The 26,672-nt window shown below is 37.0% G+C and overlaps 1 protein-coding gene across 1 annotated transcript in view; it reads right to left on the reverse strand.

Annotated features, from left to right (window-relative positions):
• GABRA2 (gamma-aminobutyric acid type A receptor subunit alpha2) overlaps positions 1-26,672 on the reverse strand; it is a 122,468-nt gene that overhangs the window by 50,897 nt on the left and 44,899 nt on the right. The window contains exons 4-5 of the mRNA XM_047091424.1: positions 21,044-21,111; positions 353-573 (exon numbers count right to left, since the gene is read on the reverse strand). Of these exons, the coding sequence (XP_046947380.1) occupies positions 353-573; positions 21,044-21,111 (289 nt within the window). The remainder of the gene's footprint in view (positions 1-352; positions 574-21,043; positions 21,112-26,672) is intronic.

The following is a 26,672-nucleotide window of genomic DNA, read 5'->3' on the forward strand; positions in this document are numbered from 1 at the left end:
AAGCATACTGTGAGTACTTCCATAATCTGTTATAAAAATGTTCAACTTGTGTTAATACTTGATGACTAGGTTGGTTGGTTGTTAATACATGGATTTCTTAGTATTTAAAATTTTTTTTGATGCTCATTTATTTTTGAGAGAGAGAGAGAGAGAGCATGAGTTGGGGAGGAACAGAGAGAGAAGGAGACACAGAATCCGAAGCAGGCTCCAGGCTCTGAGCTGTGAGCCCAGAGCCTGATGCGGGGTTTGAACCCACCAACTGCGAGATCATGACCTGAGCCGAAGTCAGAGGCTCAACCGATTGAGCCACCCAGGTGCCCCTAAATGCAACATATCAAACTTAAAAACATACCTCATTGTGTACAGCAGAGTCCCATCATCCTGGATTCGAAGAAGCTTATTTGGCATTGTCATATTATGAGCTACCGATTTTTTCCCATTATGAAAGAAGGTATCAGGAGTCCAGATTTTGCTAGCCATTAAATTGTTGAGTCGAAGAATGTTCATTGGGCCTTTAAATTTTAACCGTTCATCTTTCCATTTTTGTCGAAAGAAAACATCAATTGTATATTCCTGAAATATAAAATATAATTCTTTTGAAAATAATAAATGTTTCAGATACAAGGACACTGTAAAATTCCACCAAAAATAATATCAATAGTTTATAAAGAGGGAACACTATACTGACAGAAGTTTTGAAAGGTTATTTCTTTATTAATAAATGTTGACACTTAACAATGGGATAAGTATTGTGTTTATACAATTAGCTACATATTACTATTAAAAGAAAAGAATAAATCTATCTGGCTTCTTTAAACTGAACAAGGTTTTAAACGGCGTTACTGCATCCTATAGTTTCCAAGTATAGGAAAGGGGGCATGTTTGGCCAGGGTCTGGGTGATTATTCTAAGTATTTATCTCAAGAAAAAGCAGGTGGCCTTCTTAGTAGCTCCCCCGCCCCCCAAAAAAAGAAGGAAAAAAGAAACAACTATTAAACACACTGTCAAATCTGTATGAGTCATCATCTGCTGTTGCCAAAGGAACTATAAAATATCATATTTCTTTTTTAATCTTAAAAAATGGTGAGATACAGTATTGCTAGCAAGAAGTATTAGGGGATGATTATTTCAACAGAATTTATTTTATAATATTAGTCATAAAAAACATACTTGACAAGTTATTGGAATACTTAAAATACAAATATTTTGCAGATAAACTCCCTCAGGTTAAAACATACTTTTAAATATTCATACAGACAGCTAGTGATCAATTCCTATATTATGATTCTCTAACACTTTAAGTTAGCTTAATCAATCTCTTTCTTGCCCTCTCTCTCATTCCTCCACTCCCTGACTTCCTCTCTCTCTCTCTCTCTCTCAGAAGAGAATGTATGCATTTTAGACAAGAGGTACAATTCACAATTGTGATTAATACTGACAATCTTTAGATATTAAAACTTTTGTCAATATATGTTAGTGCGAACTCACATGATAGATCACCAAAATGTTCAATTACACAGCCGAGATTGGAAAATCAGAAACTGTCTTTTGAGCCCAAAGCCACAGTCATCACATTTGAAATTAACACCTTAGCAATTGGCAGTTTCACTCAACTACAATTATGCGTGTAAAAAAGGATAGATGAAAAAGGCCATCTACTTATGAAAATATCAAATCATTTGCACAAACCTTAATCAAACAAATGATTCTCAGTGAACTCTCAAAAACTGAATGGATGAAGACAGTAAGTATCAGCCATAGGTCATGACATACGAACAGAAAATAAGGAGAGGCTCTGGGCTGTGTCCCTGATCCTTAGGAGAAAATTTCACGGTTGAATTGATGCTCTCAGTGAGTCCTTTCTTAAAAATGTTTAATTCCATATAGGTGTAACTCAATTTTTTAAAGAAAGATCTAGATTAAGAGATGAGTCTGTTATCTTAAGTTTTTATGCATGTGTTTCTTTCCAACCACGGTTCCATCAAATCCAAGCCTAACGTGAATACATAGGATATTTACTTGTCCAGGCAAACTGAATGCATTTTGTAACTTTTTATAAAACATCAAATTCAGATTTTCCATTTCTGTAAAACTAGGATAGGTTTTATCTGTTTCAGAAGCTATTTCTACGGCAATCATTTTGTGCAGATCTAACAGATAGGAGATATGTAAGCTTTATACACAGTAAGTTTCAGGTGAGTTCTTTTTAAAAACTGCTTTCGGGAATACTGTTTGTTCCTGAGCATTCATGGTGTCCCAGGTATGCCTGCCAACCTCTTACAGAGAGTAATCTCTGACTCTTTCTCCCCCGCCCCACCCTAACCAGGCGTTCATGTTATATTGTAGGCAATTTTAATAATCCACACTACCAGGCCTCACCTAAAGCAAGTTTCCTACCTGCCTGAGTGGGGAACTACTCACAACCACATTCCCAGTCCCTTGAACACCTGGAAAATACCCAGTCAGCTATCTGTGTATCTTCATTACTCCTAAAGCTTTCCATTACTTCCAGATCCCATACTGCAACTGTATGTTTGTTCCTCCCAACAAGCTTGCAAATCTTCACAAAAGGCACCATGGCTTTCTTTTGTGTATTATCTTAGCTTGTCTTCAGACATATGCAAGAGTATAAAGAATGTCATAAACATCTTGGAACCACCACCAGCAGAAATGCCATCACAAATATTATTGAAGCCTTCTTTCTTGTTTATTCCTCCTCAATCACATTCCCCTACTCTCTGAGGAAATAATTATCTTGGATTTGGTGTTTATCATTCTCCTACACGTGCTTAAAATTTTATTACATAAGTATATGTTTCTGTATCACATTTTTAACACTTATGTAAATGGTATTATACAGTGCATACATTTCTGACACTGACTTTTTAGTCATATTACTGAAATCCATTCATGGCAATGTATCTTGTACTTGGACTCATTTTCATTGCTACATAGCATGACTTTTTAAGAATACTTCACAATATTCATCCTGTTTCTATATTCTTTTTTTTTCTATTTCCAAACTGTAACTATTGAAAAGCAATACTGCAAAGAGCCTTATTATACAACACTTTTAGAACAAAGGCCCCAGAGTTACTCTAAGCCAGAGGTTAGCAAACTTTTCCATAAGGGGCCAGTAAGTAAACATTATAGGCTTTATATATGGTATCACAACCACCCAACTTTGCTATTGTAGTGTGAAAGTCCTCACAAATAGTACTTAAATGAGTCAGTGTGGCTATATTCCAGTAAGTCTTTATATATAAAAATAAGTAACTGACAGAATTTGACCCATGGACCATGGTACGCCACCACTATTCTAGAATAAATCTACAAGTAGTATTACTAGAATGCACTATATGTGCATCCTCAACAAGATATTTTTAAGTTGAAATCCTAGAAGTCTTGTTTCTGTACAACCTGGTATAAACAGAACGTTTCATTTTAGCCGTTAAGATTCGTGTGAATAGTTCATAGTGCTACCATTCTCTATTAATAATGAAATTTACCACATTTTCGTATGTTTATTAAGTACTCTGGTTTTCTCTTTTATGAAGTGTTCATTTCATTTACTCAATTTCCTTTTAGGTTATCTTTTTCTTATTGAGTTATAGAAATTATTTACATTATATATATATTATATATTTTATTAAATATACTACTCAGTAAGAATTATACTAAGATTATAAAGATATACAAGTATCACAAATATATCCCTGTACATTTCCTCTAAAGATAAAAGTTCTGCTTTTTAAAATTTAGGTCCTGGAATTATTATGTGTCACATGAAACAAAGATTCTACTTTGTTTGTTTTCAAATAGAAAACAACTTTCTAGTTCATTTAGTGACTGGTCCATCTTTCCCCATAGATCTGCAATGGCATTTCTCTCATGTATATAGTGTGCATATAGGTATGAAAATGTTTCTGAGATTTCTCTTCTTTTCTATTGTTTGTCTATCCAAGCACCAATTCCAAAGCCATGATTGCTATAGCTATCTAGTAAGCATAATTAATAGTATTTTCATTATTATTCAAAGACATTTTATAATTTCCATTATGTGTTTCCTTTTTCTATATGTAGGAGATAATGTGAAGTGTTTTTATGTTTCCAAATGTGTTGGTTTCTTTTATTTATATTTTTTGTCACTGATGTTTAATTTTACTGCATTTGTAACAGGAAACTATGTTCTGAAGACACCATTTCCAATTTATTAACAACATCTTGGGAGATCTTTTATTTTTGAATCTGACCATCTCCGTCTTTTAATGGTAATTGAGCTCATTTACATATCATGTGATTATTAATATATCAGACATGTCCCCAAGCTATACTGTTTTGAGCAGTGACAAAATGATAATTATGATGGCACCCCTAATATAGATATTTTTCATGATTGATGAAAATAAGGAAAAAAAACTCTAGAAAATTAACCATAAAAGAATACACACACACACACACACACACACACACACACACGTAGAAGAAAAGAAAATACCAAACTAAGAGAAAACTTAAGAACCATATGGTTCTTTAAGAACTTAAAGAACCACTTTATTTCATGTGACATATATAACTTAAGATAAACAGTGTCTAATAGTGCTGAAAGATCTTGAGCTTAGTTTAGAAAAGAGTTCAGAAGCCAGAATGCAATGGGTTGAGAAATGAACAGAAGATACAAATGGGGGAAGCTTAAAGTACTCTCCCTACACCTGAGTTTGTAAATGCCATTAAGGGAAATCAGTTTAACCATAAAATCTAGAAACTACTTAAGAGCAATTGGCTACTGCTGTGTAAGAAACACCTAAAATGCAGTAGTTTATAACAGCACCTATGTATTATTACCTCAGAAGACATGAGACCAGGAATCAGTTGATGTCACCTGGGCTCTGCTGATCTCAGCTGTTTCTGCTCCTGTGGTAGCGGCCATTGGCTGATCTAGGCTGCCACTGTGTAGGGCCACAGGGGCAACTCAGCTCTGCTCCATGTGCCTCTAATCCTCCTGTAGGGGCCACAGGGCTACCTTGGGCTCATCTTTCTCATGACAGTGGCAGAAGTACAAAAAGGCAAAACCCAATGCCATTTCAAGTCTTCACTTATGTAAGTAATGTCTGTTAACATCCCATTGGCCAAAGCAAGTCACATGGTTGAATTCAGTGACAAGTGTTATAGCAGGTCACCCTGTTATAGTAGGTCCACTCTCGGTGGAAAGGCATTATACAGTTAAATGGAAAAAGATGTGTATATAAAAAGGAGTAAAGAGTGGGGGCTATGACTGCAACCTATCACACCAGCCCATGTGAGAGAAAATTAAAGGTTTTTATGAATGAATGAAGAATTTGAGAAAATCTGAGACTTTACTTAATTAGGGACTCTAAAGAAAGTTACATGGGCCTAATATCAGGGAGGCAGTTTGGTTTTAAGTCAGTAAATATAATACAATCAGCTGTATTGTAATAAATGAAGAGAGAGACTGTGAGCAGAAACAGGATATTCAGCTTAGAGCAGTGGTTTACAAAGTGGCATATGTACATTCTTTTAGGTGTAAGAAAATAGAGAATCCTTTTTTTGTATAAAATTCTTATCGAAATCTAAGAAGTAAATGAAACTTTGTTAATAGTTCAAATAGATAATAGCTAATAGATAATATAAGGAATGATATTGGCACTCTCAGTGCACCCATAAGCCATTCTATGGGAAAAGAAGGCACAGAAAATGGTCAAGTGATGTCTCATTCATTTGCTTGTAGTGCACTGTGATTTGGAATTGGGTGGATTTGCAAGTTACAATATCTAGTTTTGATTAAACTAACTAATAAAAATAGACAAGTGGCTTCAAAAAGTATTGCTACAGGATGCCATGGATTGAAGAAAAGACAAATAACCACACGAGTATAAGTGACAACAACAAAATCAGGGAGGTCAGTTCTATGCTTAACCTGAGCTCTTTAGTAGCCACATAAAGACTGATGAACAAATCAATTCTAAGAAGAAATCTGCAAAAGCAAATTTATAATTATCAATGAGGCTATTAAACTATGAGTTTATAGCTACTATTTTTGTCAATATGAAGTTTATTGTCAAACTGGTTTCCATACAACACCCAGTGCTCATCCCAACAGGTGCCTTCCTCAATACCCATCACCCACCCCCCACCCCCCATCAACCCTCAGATTGTTCTCAGTTTTTAAGAGTTTCTTATGGTATACCCACTATTTTTAATGCTAACATTCATCTTAAGCACATGCTGTACCCTGAAATACTGGTTACTGTGCCATAAGGTTGCAAACAGCAAGTTGTTTTAAAAACTAAACATCCAGAACATAAGGACAAGCATCTAGAATTTCTGGATGAGTTTTTAAAAATTGGCATAATGGTTCAGTAACTAATAGCTAATGATGTACTTCTTAAGTTTGAATTTATGTATCTTTTTCATTCATGAGTTATCAAAATATATATTAAAATATGAATTTAGAATCAGACTTTGATTGCTATTATTTTAAAGTACTTACGAAAGATACTTAAAAATAATAAAGTCCATTTAAACAGCTTGCTAAAATATTATAAACAGCAATCTTAAATGAGAGCAAAAATAAATCTATTTTATTAATAAATATAACTATTTCTGAAATAATATATATTTTAACTTTATATTATTCCAATTTCTACTTTAGTGCTTATCTCACAATATTTCATATGTTAATATAAAAGCATAAAGATATATAAATATATAAATAAAAACAGTTGATTCACTAGTTTTTGTGGTTTTGTTTTCTAAATTAAAAAGGCAGAGTAAGGAGATATTTCTTTTTTTTTTTAATTTTCTTAATGTTTATTTGTTTTTGAGAGAGAGAGAGAGAGAGAGAGAGAGAGAGAGAGCTGGGGAGGGGCAGAGAGAGAGGGAGACACAGAATCTGAAGTAGGCTCCAGGCTCTGAGCTGTCAGCACAGAACTGACATGGGGCTCAAATCCACGAACCTTGAGATCATGACCTAAGCCAAAGTCGGATGTTTAACTAACTAAGCCACCCAGGCACCCCAGGAAATATTTCAATCAAATAATATCTATTGCATATCCACTAAGAAAAAAAGGATTTCCAAATTATTTGCATTTGAATATGCATATAAAATGCACATTCTCAATATATGAAAAAAAATTCTTGAAAGATTCCTTAAAATAAACTTCAGGTTTGCCATGAGTATGTGCTAACAGAGTAAATAATTGCTTGATTTGTGTGTACAAAAATATTACCAGAAATACAGAACAATGCAATTTCTTCATACATCCTAAGACTCAGACCCATGAATTGAGATTCTAAAAGAAATAAACAATAACAAGATCAACTACAAAATCCCTCAAGTAATAAACAAATAACTAAGAAGCAAATTTAGAAAAAAGCAAACAATTCACAAAGATGTAGCAGCATGCAGCTGTCCCATGGTCTATGCTCAGGAGACGTGAGTCTGACTGTGAGGTGAGACTGAGGAGTTGAAGAATCCACACACTTCAAGTATTGAAAAATTCTTTACAAGAAACTTAATCCAAATTCTTTTTCTTAGAGATGCAGTTATAGATAAATTGAGTCAATTTCCTGTTTCCAAGCTTGGTAGGGGCAGAATATAGACAAGGATATAATTTCCAGTCCAATATTTTAACTGCCAATAAGTATGGCTTCCATAATTTGTATTGCAAACAAGGAAGTCACTCTTTATTGCAGTTCATTGTATAAACATGATTTCAAGACCACGTTAAGTCAGCGGAGGCAGCATATTTTTTAGTGCCTGACTACATTAATTATAAGTCAATGCATGTAGCCAATTTCTGAAGAATTATATCTACTCACTGAAATATAACCAAATTGCAAGGCTGCTCTTGGGGTGATTTCTCATTTACTTTGATTTAGTGAACGTATTTTAAAGTAGCAAAATTTATTTTGTTTTACCCTTTTTGCTAATAAAGACTAGTCTCTTCTGAGTAAATCCAACCAGTGTATTTCTTCTATAACAAAGAAAAATGTGGTTTATGAAGCAGGTATAGAGCTATTAAAGAAACAATACCCTTGGAATATATGGAATGGTTAAGCTCAAACACTTCAAGCTGGTACTCAAAAGGGTGTGAACAACACATGTAGCCCAGTATTAGCATTGCAAAAAATGCAAAAGCAAAACAAAACAAACAAACAAAAAAAACCCACAAAAAAAACAGAGAAGTTTAAGAACAGAGCAGCAGAGTGCCAATCAACCCCATTAATACAAGACCATAAAACTCTACTATGCAAGCTCACACAAACAGAGATTGCAGAATACCACAGCTACCTCATCTTCTGACCACTGTGCAAGTAAGATAGATGTCTGGGATTTCTACTTGGAACCAGAGGTCGGGTAAGTTTCATGAAAAAAATAAAAACTGATACTGAAGATTCAGAATCTGATAGCGGATTGTTAAAATCTATCTAATTGAAATATTCAAAATGATTAATAGTTATAATAGTTAATTGCAATTCACTTTAATATAATGGTTTATTTAAACTTCACAATAACCTTATTAAATATGCTAAATATCCCCATTTCACAGTGGAAAATACTTCAGAAGCCATACTCATTAAAAAAGAGGGAATGCCAATCTTTGCACTCAATTATGCTTTCTAATTCCACGCTCTTTTTGTTACACCATATATAAAAATAATCACTGGAGGCAGGACGTCAGAGTGAAATTTCCATCTTTTTAGACCAATAAACAGATGAGAGTCACGGATTATGGGAGATTATAGGGAGAATTTAGTTGCAGAGCTGAAAATGAAGCTTTAGAATCTCTGCCAAAGTCTTCTTTCCACATTCAAAACTGACTTAAACATTAGATAAAAAGACAACAAAAATAATAAGTTAGGTAATATAAAATAGATGTTAAGAGCATGGGCTCTGAAGTCAGATTGATTAGGGTTCTTGACCTTGACCAGTTTATTTAATCTTACTATTTCAGTTGACTTATCTATAAAATGGTGATAATAATAAAACCTACTTCTTACAAGGATCAAGTTAAATAATAGGTGTGAAGTTCTTAGAAACAGTTTGGACATCAGGAGGGGTAGCCTGATATGAATCACCTTCAAAATCTATTTCTCCCCCCATTCCCCAGACTCAACAAAAGGGTAGCGGGACAAGTAAGAGACACTCAGCAACAAAAGATCATGAAGTAAAGTGCCAGGAGCACAGGCTGAGCCACAAAAGGTCACAAAAAGCCCATTAAAGAATAAGCTACCTGTGTTTTGGTGTGGGGGGGCAATAAAGAAGTAACTGCAAAGAAATCACAACTGTGTCCCATGAGAGAACCTGCATATGTCACCCACACAAATGGCACTAATTGCCAAGAGAGAACAACCAACAGAGTAAGCTATAAGTGAAACATATTTTCCTCCTTTGTATAATCTCTCTTTCCCTTGCCCCAACTCTGGAAGACCCAGAAAGAAGAGAGGAAGAGCCTTTTGTCCACGGCACATGCCTTAGCTGTGAACATGGCTGAGAAAAGGGGAGATGATCTAACTAGCATAAAAGACTGATGTTTAAATCGGACGGTCTTGGACCCTTTGATATTTGAGTGAATGGAGAGCTACAGGGTACGCTCAAGATATTGTCATGATGTGGGAAAAGGAGATCCAAAAATGAAGTGTTGGTGAGTTTGGTCGGTTGAATCTCTAAAGCCCTTGGGGGGGATGTCCAGATACTTTCTTCACAGCATCCAAGTCCCAGCATGATTTCTCCCTCCCTCTCCTCTCTAGCCTGGTGTTAAGCAGTCGCTCCTCCAACTGCACTCCGCCTGTAGCAATGCTGGATACTGCCTCTGATGTGCCATGTTCCACCTTACTACCCAAACTCACTGATGTCTGCTGCAGCGGCTTTTCCCTGCCAGTCCCTACATTTGGCCAACTTTTACTCCACACTGAGAACAAGGACTATGAACACATTCTTCAATGCTGTATCACCAGCATCTAACAAACTGCCTGGAACATAGGAAATAAACAACAATTCGTCCATGAATGAGTGAATGAGAGACATCATTAGAAATGATATGTAGTTGAGGCACCTGGGTGGCTCAGTCAGTGAAATGTCCAACTCTTAATTTTGGCTCAGGTCATGACCTCATGGTTCATGGGTTGGAGCGCAGAGCCTGCTTGGGACGGTCTGTCTGTCTGTATCTCTCTCTTTCACTCAAAATAAGTAAATAAGTAAAAAATAAAAATAAGAATAAAAAGAAATTAAACGTAGCAACAAGGATTCTGGGCAAAAACAACTCTAAATCTATAAAGAGAAAGTCATCAGCAGACAGATGGTAGAAAAGCTTTCAGATATCTTGCAGCAACCAGTTACCTGCATGCGATACCCCAATCCTTAATTTCACAAGTGTGAAGTGTGCATGTTTACATGTGTGTGTCTGTGTAACTATATTAAAATAACCACAGTAGTCCTTTATTGTGTACAATAGTTACATTTAGTTATGTTGGCACATCTCAAAAAAGCCATGCCATAACAAATGCTCTGGGAAAAGCGATCTACTATGTTTTAAAGTTTCGTTTGTGGATGGTTTTGCAGCTTTCTTTTTTGGGCAATTGGCTATAAGGCCTTCGTGATCTGGCTCTGAGTTCTTTTCTAGCCTCATCTCACCCCAAATCCCTTGAAGCATTCCAAGCTCTAGTCACACTGAATTTTTGCATTTTACTAAATTCAATCGGCTCTTCCAATTTATGCTAAAACTCTCCCCTCATTTGTCCTCTTTGGTTATGTTCTTTTCCTGGAAACCTTCTCAGATAGAGATATTCTATACCCACATCCCCTCTGCTCTATATTAATCCATAAGTACTTCAATAAAAGCGTGATCCCACTGTTCTAGAGTTGATAACTTTTCTTAGCTGTTTCCCCACATCACTGTGAACAACTTGAGGATAAGCACTGGTTATACTTAGGTATTTCAGCTCCCACACTGTGACAGACACAGAGCATGTACTTAGTAAATCTTGCTGAAATGAACAAACACAACTCATGCCTTGTAGTCGCTCTGATGGTGGTAAAGAAGAAAGACATGTAAAGATTTTTATATTCCAGTATATAAAGACATAAAAATGTGTGAACACCCTGTGATAGAACACAAGGACAAAAAGGACTGACCCTACTTGGAGTAGCCAACAGAGACACCAGAGAAGACGAAATTTGAGCTTGGCCTTGAATAAATGAAAGATCTCCAGTTGGCAAAGGAGAAGGGAAGCCTAACAAGAAAAGTGAAAAACATCTCCACGGAGTTGTTAAAGATAATGGCATGTTCAGAAAACAGTGAGAAGTTCAATGTAGTCTTTAAAAATAAAATCCTCACCGATAGTTATAATGCCTTACAGCTACTGCCCTCTGTCTCGCCTCCTCTCCTCAACCATGTTGCTTAAAAATGTTGCCTCCACAATTTCTGCATTTCCTCACCTCCCACACGCTCAACCCACTGCAATCTGGTTGCTTTTACCACGATCAGCAAATACCTCCTTGTTCCTAATCTAATGACACATTTGAATCCTTTTCTTGGCTTTACCACAACACATGACACTGTTGTTCTCTCCCTACTTTTGCCCTGATCCTTTGCATTTGGTATTAAACTATTTTCTCCTGGTGTTGTGGGAAACCATTGGGAAAATCTTCAACATGGGATCCGAGACCTTCTGTGTCTGCCAACAATCTACATGCAACGGTAACCCCGGGAAAATGTATGGGAGTAGCCCCAATAGATAATATCCATTATTCTTGACCAAGGCAAACAAGTTCTACGTGGCTCTCCCCAAAAGACAGATTCCACTCTTGAAACCTGACGAAAGAATACGCGACCTCAGCGATTTTAATTGAAAAAAATCACTCATTTTCAGCAATCATAGCTGTTTATTATTTGGTTTATAAAAGGAATGGGCAAATATTAAGCAATACCCCTCTACTTAGGAAGCCAAGACACCTGCGACTTGATGTATTTGGTTCCTGAAACCTCCCTCTCTTGCAAGAAGGTAGGATGGAGTCAAACTAGTCACACCGTCTTTATTTGCCCTCTTTTCTGAAACTTTTGCCACACCCCCGAGGTTTTACTCTGAGCAACACCCTTGGGTTCTTCTCATTACGGAACAAACAATACCACCTTCAGTATACAGAATCCTACCTTGACAGAAGCCTGTAAGTGATACAAATATATGACTATTGCACATCACTGCATCTGAGGAGGAATAAAAGGCAGTAGTTTCTAACTTCTGCTGTTAAGGATCAAAACATAGTCTGTTTCAGAGAAGAGAATCCCCCTTCATGTTGACAGATATCCATGGCTGCTTCTCAGTCTCCTTTAATTTTTTTTTTTATTCTCTGGGGTGCCAGGGTGGCTCAGTCAGTTAAGCATCCACCTCCTGATTTCGGCTCAGATCATGATTCACCGTCGTGCGATTGACTCCCATGTCGAACTCCACACTGGAAGTGGGATCTGCTTAAGAGTCTCTCTCTCCATCTCCCTCTGCCCCCCCCTCAAAAATCTTATTTATATTCTTGTATTCTAGAGTTTCTGTGAAAGCATGATGACCATTTCACTTGAAATCTCTTTCCTGGCCCAATGTTATGCACGCCCATGGTTTCAATTACCATCAAATGGCTTCCCAAACTATCTGCACTCCAGCCCTTCTTCTGAGCTCTGGATATATGCCTGCACTTAGACATCTCCAATTACATTTCTCACAGAGACCCTAACTCGGTGACCCAAGGCATAAGTTCTCATTCCCCAAACACCAAAACAAAAGCAAACTAAAATTTATCCTGCTGTTTGTCATATCCCAGTGAGTGGTACCATCAACCCAATGCCCCAGGCCTTCATCCTGTGCTTTTCCTTCAACTCCTACACCCAACAGATCACCCAGTCTTACAGATCCTATCATGTGGAGATCTGATAAATCTTTTCAGGTTTTCCATCTTTGGGACCACAATTCTGGCCCAGTCCAGAGTCATTCTTGAGTGGAATAAAACAGCTTTCAAACTATCATTTCCTTTCCCTATCCTCTAATACAAATTACTGGACTGAAGAAAATCTGACTCCATCACATGCCTTCTGTATTACCCCAACCCCCCCCAACCTAAAAATGGCTTTTTGCTGCCTTCAGCATAAAATGAAATACCTTAAACTGTTAAAATGCAGACTGGCATCCCACACAACTAGCAATTATGATCGCACAGATTGTAGAAGGAGCCCAGGAAACAATCCAATCCAAGTGCCTATTGAATAACATTTTAAGGAACATTATTAAAAACTCTAAGAGGAGGGGCACCTGGGTGGCTCAGTCGGTTGAGCGTTTGACTATTTTGACTCAGGTCATGATCCCAAGGTTGTGGGATTGAGCCCCTTTCTCTGGCTCTGTGCTGGGCCTGGAGCCTGTTTGAGATTCTCTCTTTCTCTCTCTCGCTGCCCCTCTCCCTCTGCCCCTTTCCCCTGCTCTCTCTGTCACACACACACACACACACACACACACACACACTCTCTCTCTCTCTCTCTCTCTCTCTCTCTCTCAAAAACAAACATCACACAAATAAACCTTTAAGACGATACTGAAAAATATTGACTGACTGAATGAATGCTCTCAAAGTCTAACTTCTATCCTTCCAAATATCAATACCCTTCCAATAACCAAATTCTACACGCCAGCTTTGAAGTGAGTAAAGATGATTACTTTACTTGTGATACGGTATACAGAATTCACCGCGTTTATAACAGGTCTCCTTATCTAGCTACATTGACAAATAACAAGTTGATAAGGGTTATCACCTAAGTCTGGTGTCAATTTTTGACCAAATGTCAAGATCTAATAACTCTCAACCTCCCTATGATGTTAACTACCAGAATACTTTATATCTCACTAGCTTCTGGGGAGTCTAAGAGATAATGCAGTCTGTTTTCATAGAGACAGAAAAGTATCAACCAAGGGACTGAAATGATCAACAAATCAAGGTCAAAGCTTACCTGACTGCTTGCTGCTTAACAGCCTAATGGGAAACTTTGGCTCAGAAACCTGGAGGTGACTTCAAAGTTTGTACTGTTCGATTTCTAACCCTAACACTTAGCACTGCAAGAGATTATCGTTTGGGCTGAGGTTCTAGTCTAGCTTTTAGTGCAGTAATTGGTAGCTCAACCTGAAGAATATGCACATATAGCGAAAATGTTTACTAATATGAAAAAAGACCTATATAGAAACCAAGAAGAGAAGAAAAAACAAAACAACAGAGGAGTGAGTTACAAATTGCTAAAATGCACATGCCTACTACAAACTTTGTCAACTGTCAGCTACTAGTACATTCCCAACTTTAATTACCTTCTTACTCATGAATTTTTTAAATGTTGAAATAAAAGATTTTTAAACTTAATTGCAGACACTGTAATTAGAATTTTTAATTATAATTTAGATATGCAACTTTCTTTGGACAATTACACTAGTTAATGATTCTGAGGTAGCAGTGTGTATGTGTGTATGTGTGTGTGCGCATGTGTGTTTGTTCTTTTGGTTCTTAATTCTTTTTGCTATGCTGCTTTTTCCTCTCAGGCTAATGTCACAACAAATCTGCATCACTGACCTGAACAGGACGTTAAGGGTTTGGGTCTATGCACACTGCACAGAAATAAATGAGTGTATCAGCTAAGCTACTATAAGTGAAATTAGACTTATTCTTTACTTTTTTTTCTCATTACCAAATTGCTCCTATAAGATATGAGTTAAATATCTTCATATCTACCTGTAAATATGAGTAATAGTAATATAAGTGCATCTTCCATATATAATAAATGTCTTCCTCTTTAGAGTGTCACATGTAAGTTTCATTTCTTGGCGATCTATACTAACACAAATTCAGATTTTTCCTCATTATATATTGCTTCTCAGGAAAAGTAATATCAATACTGAAAATAATTCCATTTGGTTATCATGAAGACCAAATAATTCCTTTTCATAAAATGTGTATATGTTTTTGAATTCTGTCTTTCCTAATAGGTTTACAATATGCATGTGTGTGTGTGTGTGTGCGTGTGTGTGTGCGCACGTGCATGTGTTATATGTATATAGAGGTCACTCAACTGTAATTTTTCCCACCTTCTTTCTTTAGATTTGAACTAATATCAAACAGAACCTGATGACTGACAAAAATACCTCTTGACTCTCACTCAGAATCCTTCCCATATCACACATTATTATGTACACCAATTATCAGTGTATCAACTCTCAGCTCCCATCCAGGCTCCCCTTTTTTGTGAGAGAGTATGTGTGTATCTGTGCACGTGTGTGTGTGTGTGGGGGGGGGTGTTCCTTGCCTGTTCATGATGCTTCACCCCTAAAAGTAGATGCTCCTTTCTGAATTTACTAGTTCTGTGTTGCTTAGAGTCTTCTTTTACCCTGTTTTATTATATATATATACATATATATATATTTTTTTTCTTGAGACAGAGAGAGAGGGAATCTTAAGCAGGATCTACACCCAGTGCAGAGCCCAACACACAGCTCGATCCCACAACCATGAGATCATGACCTGAGCCAAAACCAAGAGTCGGATGCTCAATCGACTGAGCCACCCAGGCACCCCTACCCTGTTCTATTATTAAAGCACCTGTTCTAGCTAATAATTCATTTTATTAGATTTTGTGTGTTCAAGTTCTGTTATAGCTCCTTTGGTTTGACTGAACTGGTCTGATGACAGAATAAGGATGTACCCACTCAGTGGTCTTGCAATTCATGAGACTTCTTCCAAGCCAACTATTGGTAAGATTAAGTAAGCAAGCTGAATAAAGATGGAAATAATGTAGAAAATCTGACATAACCCAAATAATTCTATAGACCGTAATAGGCTAGGTAATTCAAAGAAAATGTATCATTAGGAAAAAGGTTTAGGGCCTTCAAGTGTCTCAAGAGCCTACTAAGATGTTAAATATGTACTTCAGTTTAGGGAATATCTCCGTATAAAAGTGCACATGTACACACACATACACACTCCAAAATAGAAAAGGGAAAGTAAAAAAATCAAAATAAGTAATTTTGTTTAAATGTTGCCAACTTCAATTCCACTCAACTCAATTTAGCCTATATCATATGGATCCTGAGTGCATTTTAATGTTTAATACAAAGTGTGGCAGGGCCCCCCATATATGAAGCGTATTTGGAGCCGGCTAGAATTGTTTTAAAGTTCCTGAGCTAGATTCACTGAAGAGGGCAAAATTTTTAATTCAACTCAGATGAAGGAGCTTAAATTTGTTCTGTTGCTAATGACTGCACACCTAACAACAGCTGCCAGCTTTTTACTTTTAACTTTTGTGCATCAGCTTGTTAATATGTACCTTATTTTTAAGAATGACCGCAGCAAACAGAACCAAAGGCATGTAACTGCTAGGATTATGATTCCCAGATAATGACTGCTTTACTCACACATGGTCCTGCCCAGTTCTGGGGCATGTTGACCTTAACCTTTCAGTCTTCAACTTCACATGTCAGCACTCCCTGCTCTTGGTTTCAACTTGACATCCGTGGATTCCTTATGTCAAATGCTAAGCTTTAATTCTTGCAGGAGAATCGTAATGCTTTCTCCATTTTTTTTTCTTACTTGACTTGAACCAGAATTTAGGATTTGTAAAAAAAATATATATAAATTTCCCAGGGCACCTGGGTGGCTCAGTCGGTTGAGTGTCCAGCTTTGGCTCAGGTCATGATCCTGCGGTTTGTGGGTTCGAGCTCTGCGTCAGGGTCTGTGTTGACAGCTCAGAGCCTGGAGCCTGCTTCCGATTCTGTGTCTCCTTCTCTCTGCCCCTCTCTCATGCATGCTCTGCCTCTCTCCCTCTCTCTCCTTCCCTCTCTCTCTCAAAAATGAATAAACATTCAAAAATTAAAAACAGGGGCGCCTGGGTGGCTCAGTCGGTTGAGCGGCCGACTTCGGCTCGGGTCACGATCTCACGGTCCGTGAGTTCAAGCCCCGCATCGGGCTCTGTGCTGACAGCTTGGAGCCTGGAGCCTGTTTCGGATTCTGTGTCTCCCTCTCTCTGACCCTCCCCCGTTCATGCTCTGTCTCTCTCTGTCTCAAAAATAAATAAACGTTAAAAAAAATTTAAAAAAAATTAAAAACAAAAAAAACAAAAAGAAAAAACATAAATTTCCCAACAAATGCCTGCAAGGAATTCCTGCGTGAAACACCAAATGATCACAGTTTCTTTTCCTTTTTTCTTTTTTTCCTCTAAATTTCAGCTTAACTAAGGTATAATTGACAATAAAATTATAAGATAATTAAGGGTACAAAGTAATGACTGATATACATATACATTGTGAAAGGCTTCCCCCATTTGGTTAATTAACACATCTATCAACTTATATTTCTCTTTGTGTGTGTGTGTGTGTGTGTGTGTGTGTGTGTGTGTGAAAACATTCAAGCACTACTCTCTTAGCTAATTTCAATTATAAAATATAGTGTTATTAACTACAGTCACCATGTTTTACATTGGATCTTCAGACCTTATTCATCTTGTAGCTGAAAATTTGTACTCTTTCGCCAACCTCTCCCTATTTTCTCCACCCCTAGCCCCTAGCAACTACTTATCTATCCTTTGTTTCTGAGGTTGAAATATTTTTATTTATTTAATTTTTTTTTTTACATTTATTTACTTTTGAGAGACAGAGAAAGACAGAGCACAAGTCGGGGAGGGACAGAGAGAGAGAGGAGACACAGAATTTGAAGCAGACTCCAGGTTCTGAGCTGTCAGCACAGAGCCTGACGCGGGGCTTGAACCCACAAACCACGAGATCATGACCTGAGCCGAAGTCGGACGCTCAACCGACTGAGCCACCCAGGCGCCTCTGAGATTTTTTTTAAATGTATTCCACACACAAGAGATAGCATGCGGTATTGGTCTTCTTCTGTCTGGCTTAGTTCACTTAGCATAATACCCTCAAGGTCCAGATTGTTGCCGCAAATCCAGATTTTTGTTTTTTCCCCCATGGTCAAATATTATTCATATACAAATCTATATGAATTACATATGTGTGTATAATATATATAACGTTTCCCTATCTTGGCTCTTGTGAATAATGTTGCAATGAACATGGGAGTGCAGAAATCTCTTTGAAATCCTGTTTTCATGACCTTTGCATATATACCCAGAGGGGGAATTGCTGAATCATACAATAGTTCTCTTTTCAAATTTTGAGAAACCCTCTTACAGTTTTCCACAGTGGCTGCACCAATATACATTTCCACCAACGGTGCACAAGAGTTCCCTTTCCTCCACATCATAAACACCCCTTATCTCTTGTCTTTTTAATGACAGCCATACTAACAGGTGTGAGGTGATACCTCACAGTGGTATTGATTTGCATTTTCCTGATGCCCAGTGATGTCGGGCACTTGTCATGTACCAGTTGGTCATTTGTATGTCTTCTTTGTAAAAATGTCTATTCTGTCTTCCTTTATAAATTGGACTGTTTGTCTTCTTTTCTATTGAGTTGTGTCAGTTCTTTATTTTGGCTATTAACACCTTATCAGATATATGATTTGCGGGTATTTTCTCCCATTGTGTAGGCTGCCTTTCCATTCTGTCGACAGCTTCTTTTGCTATGCAGAAACTTTGTAGTTTGATGTAGTCCCACTTGCTAAGTTTTGCTTTTGTTGTTAGATCCAAAAAAACATTACCAAGACTGATGTCAAAGGGCTTCTCTCCCATGTTTTCTTCTAGGGGCATTATGGTTTCAGGTGTTCTGTTCAAGTCTTTAATCCATTTTGAGTTGAAGCTCCCTGCTTTCTAAGTGTATCCCACAGTATGGTCAGAAGAAAAAGAAGGAGGATTAGTCTAATCCATTGTCACCACTGGAAAAAAGTCAACTTCAACATTTTGCAAAAAATATATGAGTGAGTGTGTCTAAAACCTCCAGGAAATAGGGGCGCTTGGGGTGGCTCAGTCGGTTAAGTGTCTGACTTCGGCTCAGGTCATGATCTCACAGTTCGTGGGTTCAAGCCCCGCTTCGGGCTCTGTGCTGACAGCTCAGAGCCTGGAGCCTGTTTCAGATTCTGTGTCTTCCCTCTCTCTCTGCCCCTCCCCTGTTCACGCTCGGTCTCTGTCTCAAGAGTAAATAAACATTAAAAAAAATTTATAAAACCTCCAGAAAATAAACATTTCATCTGTCTAAAAGAAGTATATATTTTTCTATTTTTGATTTTTTTAGTTAGAATAATAAATTTTGCAAAAATAAAAACACAAAAAAGCAAAAACATCAAAAGTAACTGTCAGCACCAATATTCACAACAAAAAATCCACAACATTGAAAAATTTGATATTTGGGGTCCTATCTTATTTGCCTTTCTGATTTGGCTGGTAATAAGACATCAAAAGTAACATTAAAAGAACCTCCATTTATATACTATCCTGCTAGTTTTTCAGTGTAGTGCTTGACGAAATTCTGACTCTGATTCCACATAGAGGTCAGGTGCTCATTCTCTCTCTTTCTAATATTTGAGAGCATCTACCGAGACCAAGTGTACAGATATATTGTCTTTATAGCCAACCAGTAATGTTTGGAAGATGTATTCAGGCTAAATAGGTCTCTGTCATCTTTTCAAGTTCTTGTACACTTAAAATTGACCTGTAGAAAGAGGCAGATTAATATTTCAGATCACAATAGAGATACTGCAAGGGAGGGAGGAGGATTATGTTGAAGAGTAGTATTTTTTTCTGTTGCTGTACAATTGTGGCTAAGGCCTGGAGTTAAGAGGGAAAAAAGCACTTAAATCTGCACATTATAATACGAAAGAACTTCAAAGACTTGCCAGTGTTCGGTATCAACCCCAACCCCAAAGCTGGGGATCATTACCCTTCTGCCACCTTTCATTTTCAGGTGTCCAAGTCAACTTATGAAAAGGCCCATGAGGGGTACCTGGGTGGCTCAGTTGGCTAAGCGTCTCACTTCAGCTCAGGTTATGATCTTGATCTCACAGTTCCTGAGTTCCAGCCCCAGGGCTCTCTGCTGTCAGGGTAGAGCCCACTTTGGATCGTCTCTATGCCCCTCCCCCAAGTGCATGTGGGTGAGAGTGCGTGCTCTTTCTCTCTCAAAAATAAATAAACATTAAAAATTTTAAAAAGTACTGTGAGGTCAAACAAGTGATTCTGGTGGAAGACAAAGCAAATTTCTTAAAGGATAGAAGTAGCGTATCTGCTTCCTGAAGGAAAGGTAGAGAGGTCCCAACGAATTGGCTAACGTTTATAATTGTCCGCATTAAAGGAAAACTTTGTTTTTGTGTTTATTCCAATGAAAAACCTCCACATTTGGCATCCCTCCCCATGGGTTATCAGAGAAAGAAGTCAGGGAAGGGTGACATGGTGGAGGGTAACCAGACAAAGAAGGGATAAGGGCATTTCCTCTAATTCTCACTTCCTGGGCCATAAAGAAGGTGGATGAAAAGTATTTCAACAAAAATTTCTGTAACTGAGCACTATAGTTAGCAGTAGAAATGGAAGAGTTAATACTAAAATATTTATGCTTAATCAATAATTATCTATGATGTGTCTAGCCCACCAGTTTGTAACCCAACTTAACAATTTCCCTCTTACACTCATCTCATTAAAAATAAATAAATAGACAGTGGTCCACAAAACTGTCCAGATTTTACTTATCAAACTCCAAGCAGGTCCTTGAATCCTAGAAAATGGTCCTCAGTAATATAATTATTTTTATTTAACTAATTGTTTACCACACTGTAGCTAGGTACAAGCTATGAAAAGAATATGAAATACAAAGTGTTAATATAAACACTCAAGCAGGAGTAGTGTATTGATATAAACAAGTATCTTTAATTCTCCAAGTATTGGGATAGACTAAATAGGCAGACACATAATTCTACAACACTAAAATTGCCTGTTTATTTTAACTTCCCCCCATATAACGGGAACATTCTATGAAGTAAAAATACTATTTCTAGTACATAAAAATACATAGAAATACTATTTCTATGAAGTAAAAATACTATTTAATGAAAAACTCACCATATCTGTATCTGAGACAGGGCCAAAACTGGTCACGTAGATGTTAGTGAAGACTTCAGTAATACTGTCTGGCATGAGAAAAAGAGATTAAACATAGATAATACATAATGAGAGCCACGGAAAGAGAAGGGGTCAAGTACATGGAATGATTAGAAGGCTGTGTGATACTTAGGAATATTGGTCTTTACTTTCTTTTCAACCTTCACAAACAACAAACATTTCTACATTGCTCAATTATTTTATAGGTTCTCACAATCATAAATGCTAAACGCCTAGAAGTATTATGACATTCTTACTTGGAAACTACACTGGATTTAGAGCATTTCGTTTTAAACATAGTTCTGAGAATTAGTAATGTCTTAGAATCTATCTTCGATGAACTAGTTTACAATAAATTTACTATCAGTGCTAAAAATAAAGTATGGTTTGTATGGTTACTGTTTGATATAGTCCTAAATTTTATTTTTAAAGTAAATATTTCAGATGGTATTTCATGATGGTACAGGTTTAGTTTGTAGATTGTAAACTAGTATATCTTCTCAATAAAGCATAAAAATGGATTATTAATCATTAGAAGTAGTTCAAATTAATATAAAAAGCATAATTATTCAGTGCCTTAAAAATAAAAGCAAATAACACATTAATCACAATGGATTACTTCCATACAAACTTGCCTTTACATGTCCTTAGGAATGTATGAAATGCTAAGATTGAATTGAATTAGATTCAAAAGTTATGCAACTTATTAACTATAACACAATTAACTAGATTGCTCTTTTAACCAGGTGATTTAGATCTTTGGTTTTAAATAAGCCAAATGGTGATGGGGGAAAGGCTCAAAGAAAAGATTTCAAAAGAAAAATTCTTCCAAGGTACTTATATTAAAAAAAAAACAATAAATCCCTAATTTTTATTATCATGAATTGAGTGTCTCCTCTCCTGTCAAATCTGTAATTCCACGCAAACAATATCACAGACTATTTTTAATATTATGCTGGACACTAAGTCACCACCATGAAAGAGAGAGTAAACAAAGTTTGGGGTATTGTTTCTACTGAGGCAAAAATTAATAGTAAAAAGGATTTTCAAGTAACAGAGGAGGCTTTGAATGTTTATGCTTCAAAAGGCTTGAAAGATAATAACCTGCATGACAGACCTACGAGGTAGTATCTCTGTTGTCATCTCACTATACATGTACTCTGATGTGCATACATAAAGGTAAGGAAATGTGCCCAGTGACCACACATGATAGAGGGAAAACAGCCAGGTTTTAGAACCCAAGCAATCAGGCTCCTAAGCCGTCAGGGTAAATAAACCAAAGCACTAACCACAGTCAATAATACATTTGAAACTAAAAATGTTTTCTCATTAGCTTTCTGTTCGTTGTAATACTCTGCACCAAAAACATGTAGTGTTCTAAATAAAGGCATTTATTCAGCTTTATTATTTTTCTATCCTAGTTGATTCCCAAAACTGTTTTCATGAAATTTTACCATAAAACTCACATGAGACACAAATATATTTATAAAGTTAATTCTCAGCCGCCAGATACCCCAAAGACCTGAACAGGGTCAAGTTCATGGGCATGCAGCTCCTACAGTGTCATACTGCCCTGTGCTCAGAAAAACCCACTTGGGTTTAATGTCCTGTTTTTGCTCTCCTGAAATTTCTTACTCATCTTTTGAATAAAGGGCCCTTCATTTTCATCTTGGACTAGGCCTCACAAATTACGTAGCTGGTCCTAGACGTGAATTACATGTGCTATTAGAAAGAACTTACGGAAATCAGACTCAGGTTTCTTTGCTTTTTCCTCTTATTCATACCAAATCAATACTGTCACATTTATTCAATAAGCAAATGAATACAACTTTAGTCACTATAGATATCGATTTAAAATGTTCCAGAGAAGAAAAACGTAAATGCTGAGGTAGTCTTCAGCCAAATAGAGGCAAATGAAATTACTCTCCTTAGTTTGGAGTAGTAAAGTTAGAGAAGAGAGATGACAAAATGTGTGAATATATTCATGCTAAGGATATGAGGAATATCCCCTATATGCCAAATGGCAAGGAAAGAGTACAGAAGAGTGTTATCAGTACCTCGTGGCTGCAGGAAAGTGCCAGCTAAGAATCCAAAGAGAGAAAAATAAGATTACCCTCAAAGCTCTAAGCAGTAAGAGCAACACCTAAAGACACAGATATGCAAAATTACCTTAAATAAATGATTTCATGGTTTATTAACTTCATAAGCAGAGTTAAAGAACGTATGCATTGCAGGGAATATTCTCTTGCTAGGGAATTTCAAAAGAAGGAATATCAGCAAGGCAAACACGGACCATGAATACCCAAGAGCTGTCTGAGATCGAGAATGTGATTCTTGGTTGTGGGAAAAGAGTTGTAAACAACAAATGTGAAACAGGAAAACATTTTGCTGTGATGACTACAGATATCTAATACATCTAACACAGCTTTCTAAGGTTCTACATTCAAAATGCTGTTGTTGATTATAATTTGCCTTTCCATAAGAGAAGAGAAGGGAAAGGAAGGAAGGGGAGGGGAGAGGAGGAGCGAAGAAATGAGATTTTGTGAGTATAAGTTAGTTTGGTATCTTGTGACACTAATATGTCAAGGTCCATAGTATCTTCTGGTTAATTTTTGTTTCCCCATATGGATTTAGAACAGGGTTGAATTGTGTGGTTAATACCTGCTATAATATTCTGATTCACGTGGACAGATGTCTACTAGAGGAAAGAAATGAACTGAAAATCTGGTGGCAAGCCCTGTCTCTTCAGTTTAAGGACTATGAAGACCTTCTCAAGTCCTGATCAAATTGAGTGGACCCACCTTGACTCTCCTGACTCACTGCTTTCACATTGACTATTATCTCTTTCTCTTCCCTTCTTAGTTGATTGCTTATCTGCCTCTAAGTCTCTATTTAAATGTTCTCTCCTCCGAGAGAGGTCCACTCTGCCCCCTGTATAAGGTAAGTCTACTTCCCTCATTTTTTCCCTCTTACACTTCATTTTTTCATAAGATATTTTAGAATTTGTCATTATTTTTATTCCTTAATTTTTGTATTCATTTTTTTAGGGTTTTTGTTTGTTTGTTTGTTTGGTTGGTTGATCTCCCCAACCCAATTCAGATTCACAAAAAGACAAGGACTATGTCATTTCTGTCCACTGTTCTATCACCAGTGCTTAGCACAATGCCTGCCACATATTAGGTGCTTTATGTTTGAATTAAAAAATAATTTCTAATTATAGTTCATGTAGATTATACACCTTTCTCCCAAATATCTCATCAACATTACAAATGGCCATGAATAGCTAAATGGGCACTGTCATTAGTGAAGACAGAGCCCAAACTATCCACTGACAGAGGGAGGTTGAAAGCATATGAAATTGCATCCCAGTGAAGAAAATTTAAATCTAGGAAAAGGGAAGAATAGACCTAGAGAAAGCACTATTTTAGTGGAAACAAAGACTTAACTGCTGATCAGTAAGCGACTTTTAACAGAAATGTATACCATGAGTTACCTCAAAATAATTATTTATAAGCTAAATTCTTGGCTTTAGAAATGCCAACAGCATAATATGCCAAAGAGGATCTTCTATATAGATTTTTCCAAAGGCAAAACAACACGAGGTTAATATTAAGTACTTGAGGAGAAATAATGAATGCACGCAGTAAACGTTAACAAAGGTGTGATCCTTAGGAACAATCATCAAATTCAGGATTTGAAAGGCACCTATCACTGGGGAGAGAGAAGGGAATAATCTGCACAAGGTTACAGAGGGGGTTTCTAATATATTCTGTTGTTTTCTTTCTTTTAAAATTCATCTTAATTTTGGCAAATTCTAAGATTTGATGAAGCTTGACATGAAATAAATGATACTATTCTCTATACTCTACTGAATGTTTGAAATACTTCATAAAAAATAGCAAAAATGGCCCTGAAGCCTATCCAAAATGAACATATCAATAGTTTTAAGAAGGGCTTAAATTCATTGATAAAATTGTTCTTCATTGAGTAATGCAGCATACAATAAAAACCAAACTCACTTCTTAAAAATCCTTTGCAAATAGCTAAGTTTGGTTCCTGAAGACAGTTAACATGTGTAGGAATGTGGGGTATCAGTTGTAAAGAAAGACAGATGTTGTATCAAAAGAGATACAACGTGCCACAAAGATGAGAATATTCTCTCTACATATATGGAAGCAGGGAATTCACTGAAGGACTCTGGGAGAATGTTAGTTGCAAGGCTATTATACTGGAAATGTTATGTTACATTTTTAATGTGGTTCTCCTGAATCAATGGAGATTGAAGACAATGTATCCAGTTTGGGAGATGTTGCAGTAGCTAAAGAAAGAAAAAACAAAACAAAGCAAAACAAAACATGACATTGAGAAAAGGAAAGTGTAGAAGAAATCAAGAGAATAAAATTTGGGTTTTGTGAAGTAGTACTGTTTTTTTTGTTGTTGTTTTTTAATCTTTATTTTTGAGAGAGTGCAATCAGGGGAGGGGCAGAGAGAGGGGGACAGAGGATCTGAAGCAGGCTCTGTGCTGACAGCATTGTGCCTGATGTGGGGCTAGAACTCAAGAACCGCAAGACCACGACCTGAGCAGAAGTCACATGCTCACCGACTAAGCCACCCAGGTGCCCCAGTAGTATTGTTAAAAGATGCTGAAATAGGACCTTTTGTTTGGTACAAAGGACCTGTAGAACCTGAAAATGAGCAGTTGCCATAGAATTGTAGGGCATAAAACAAACGAGAGAGGACTGGAAATCATTACATCCTCAATGAGGTCCCTCTTACCATCCTATTTTAAAGTGCAAGTGCTCCACAATGTTTCTCCCTGGCTTTACATGTTCACCGACTTATGTTCACTGTTTACTGTCTATATCCATTAATAACTATTGCTACCACATTGCACAGCTTAGATGAACATTTCTTTCTTTTTTTTTTTTTTTTAAAGCAATTTTTTTTTAATTTATTTTTGGGACAGAGAGAGGCAGAGCATGAACGGGGGAGGGGCAGAGAGAGAGGGAGACACAGAATCGGAAACAGGCTCCAGGCTCTGAGCCATCAGCCCAGAGCCCGACGCGGGGCTCGAACTCACGGACCGCGAGATCGTGACCTGGCTGAAGTCGGACGCTTAACCGACTGCGCCACCCAGGCGCCCCAGAACATTTCTATTGTTGCAGGAAGTTCTATCAGATAATACTGGTTTACATCCTCCCACTAGAAGCTAAACTCCATGAAGACAGGGACTTCTGCTTGTTTAGAAAAGTAAAGCCCTAGCACAGAACAACCCCTGGCATAGTGCATTTTCTTAATAAATTTTTCTCAAATAAATTAATACATGAATTATCATTCTTAGTTCAGAGTCATTTAAAGCAGACATTGCATCTGTTATCATAATGCAATAGCCTATTGAGGAGAGATACTATGCAAAATCAAATAAATATACAATTACTGACATGATAATATGCTATAAGAGCATATAAGACTCCTGGAAATCCCCAATTCACCTGGTGTCTGAAAATCCATGATCTTTTGATCATGCTTAACCTTAGAACATTTTTATCATCATAAAGAAGCCTTGCACACATCCCCTATCCTACTTCCT

The sequence above is a fragment of the Lynx rufus genome, unplaced genomic scaffold (assembly GCF_022079265.1).
Source record: "Lynx rufus isolate CCGP_SWC_20201006 ecotype Redwood Valley unplaced genomic scaffold, mLynRuf1.p SCAF_3, whole genome shotgun sequence".
Taxonomy (NCBI): domain Eukaryota; kingdom Metazoa; phylum Chordata; class Mammalia; order Carnivora; family Felidae; genus Lynx; species Lynx rufus.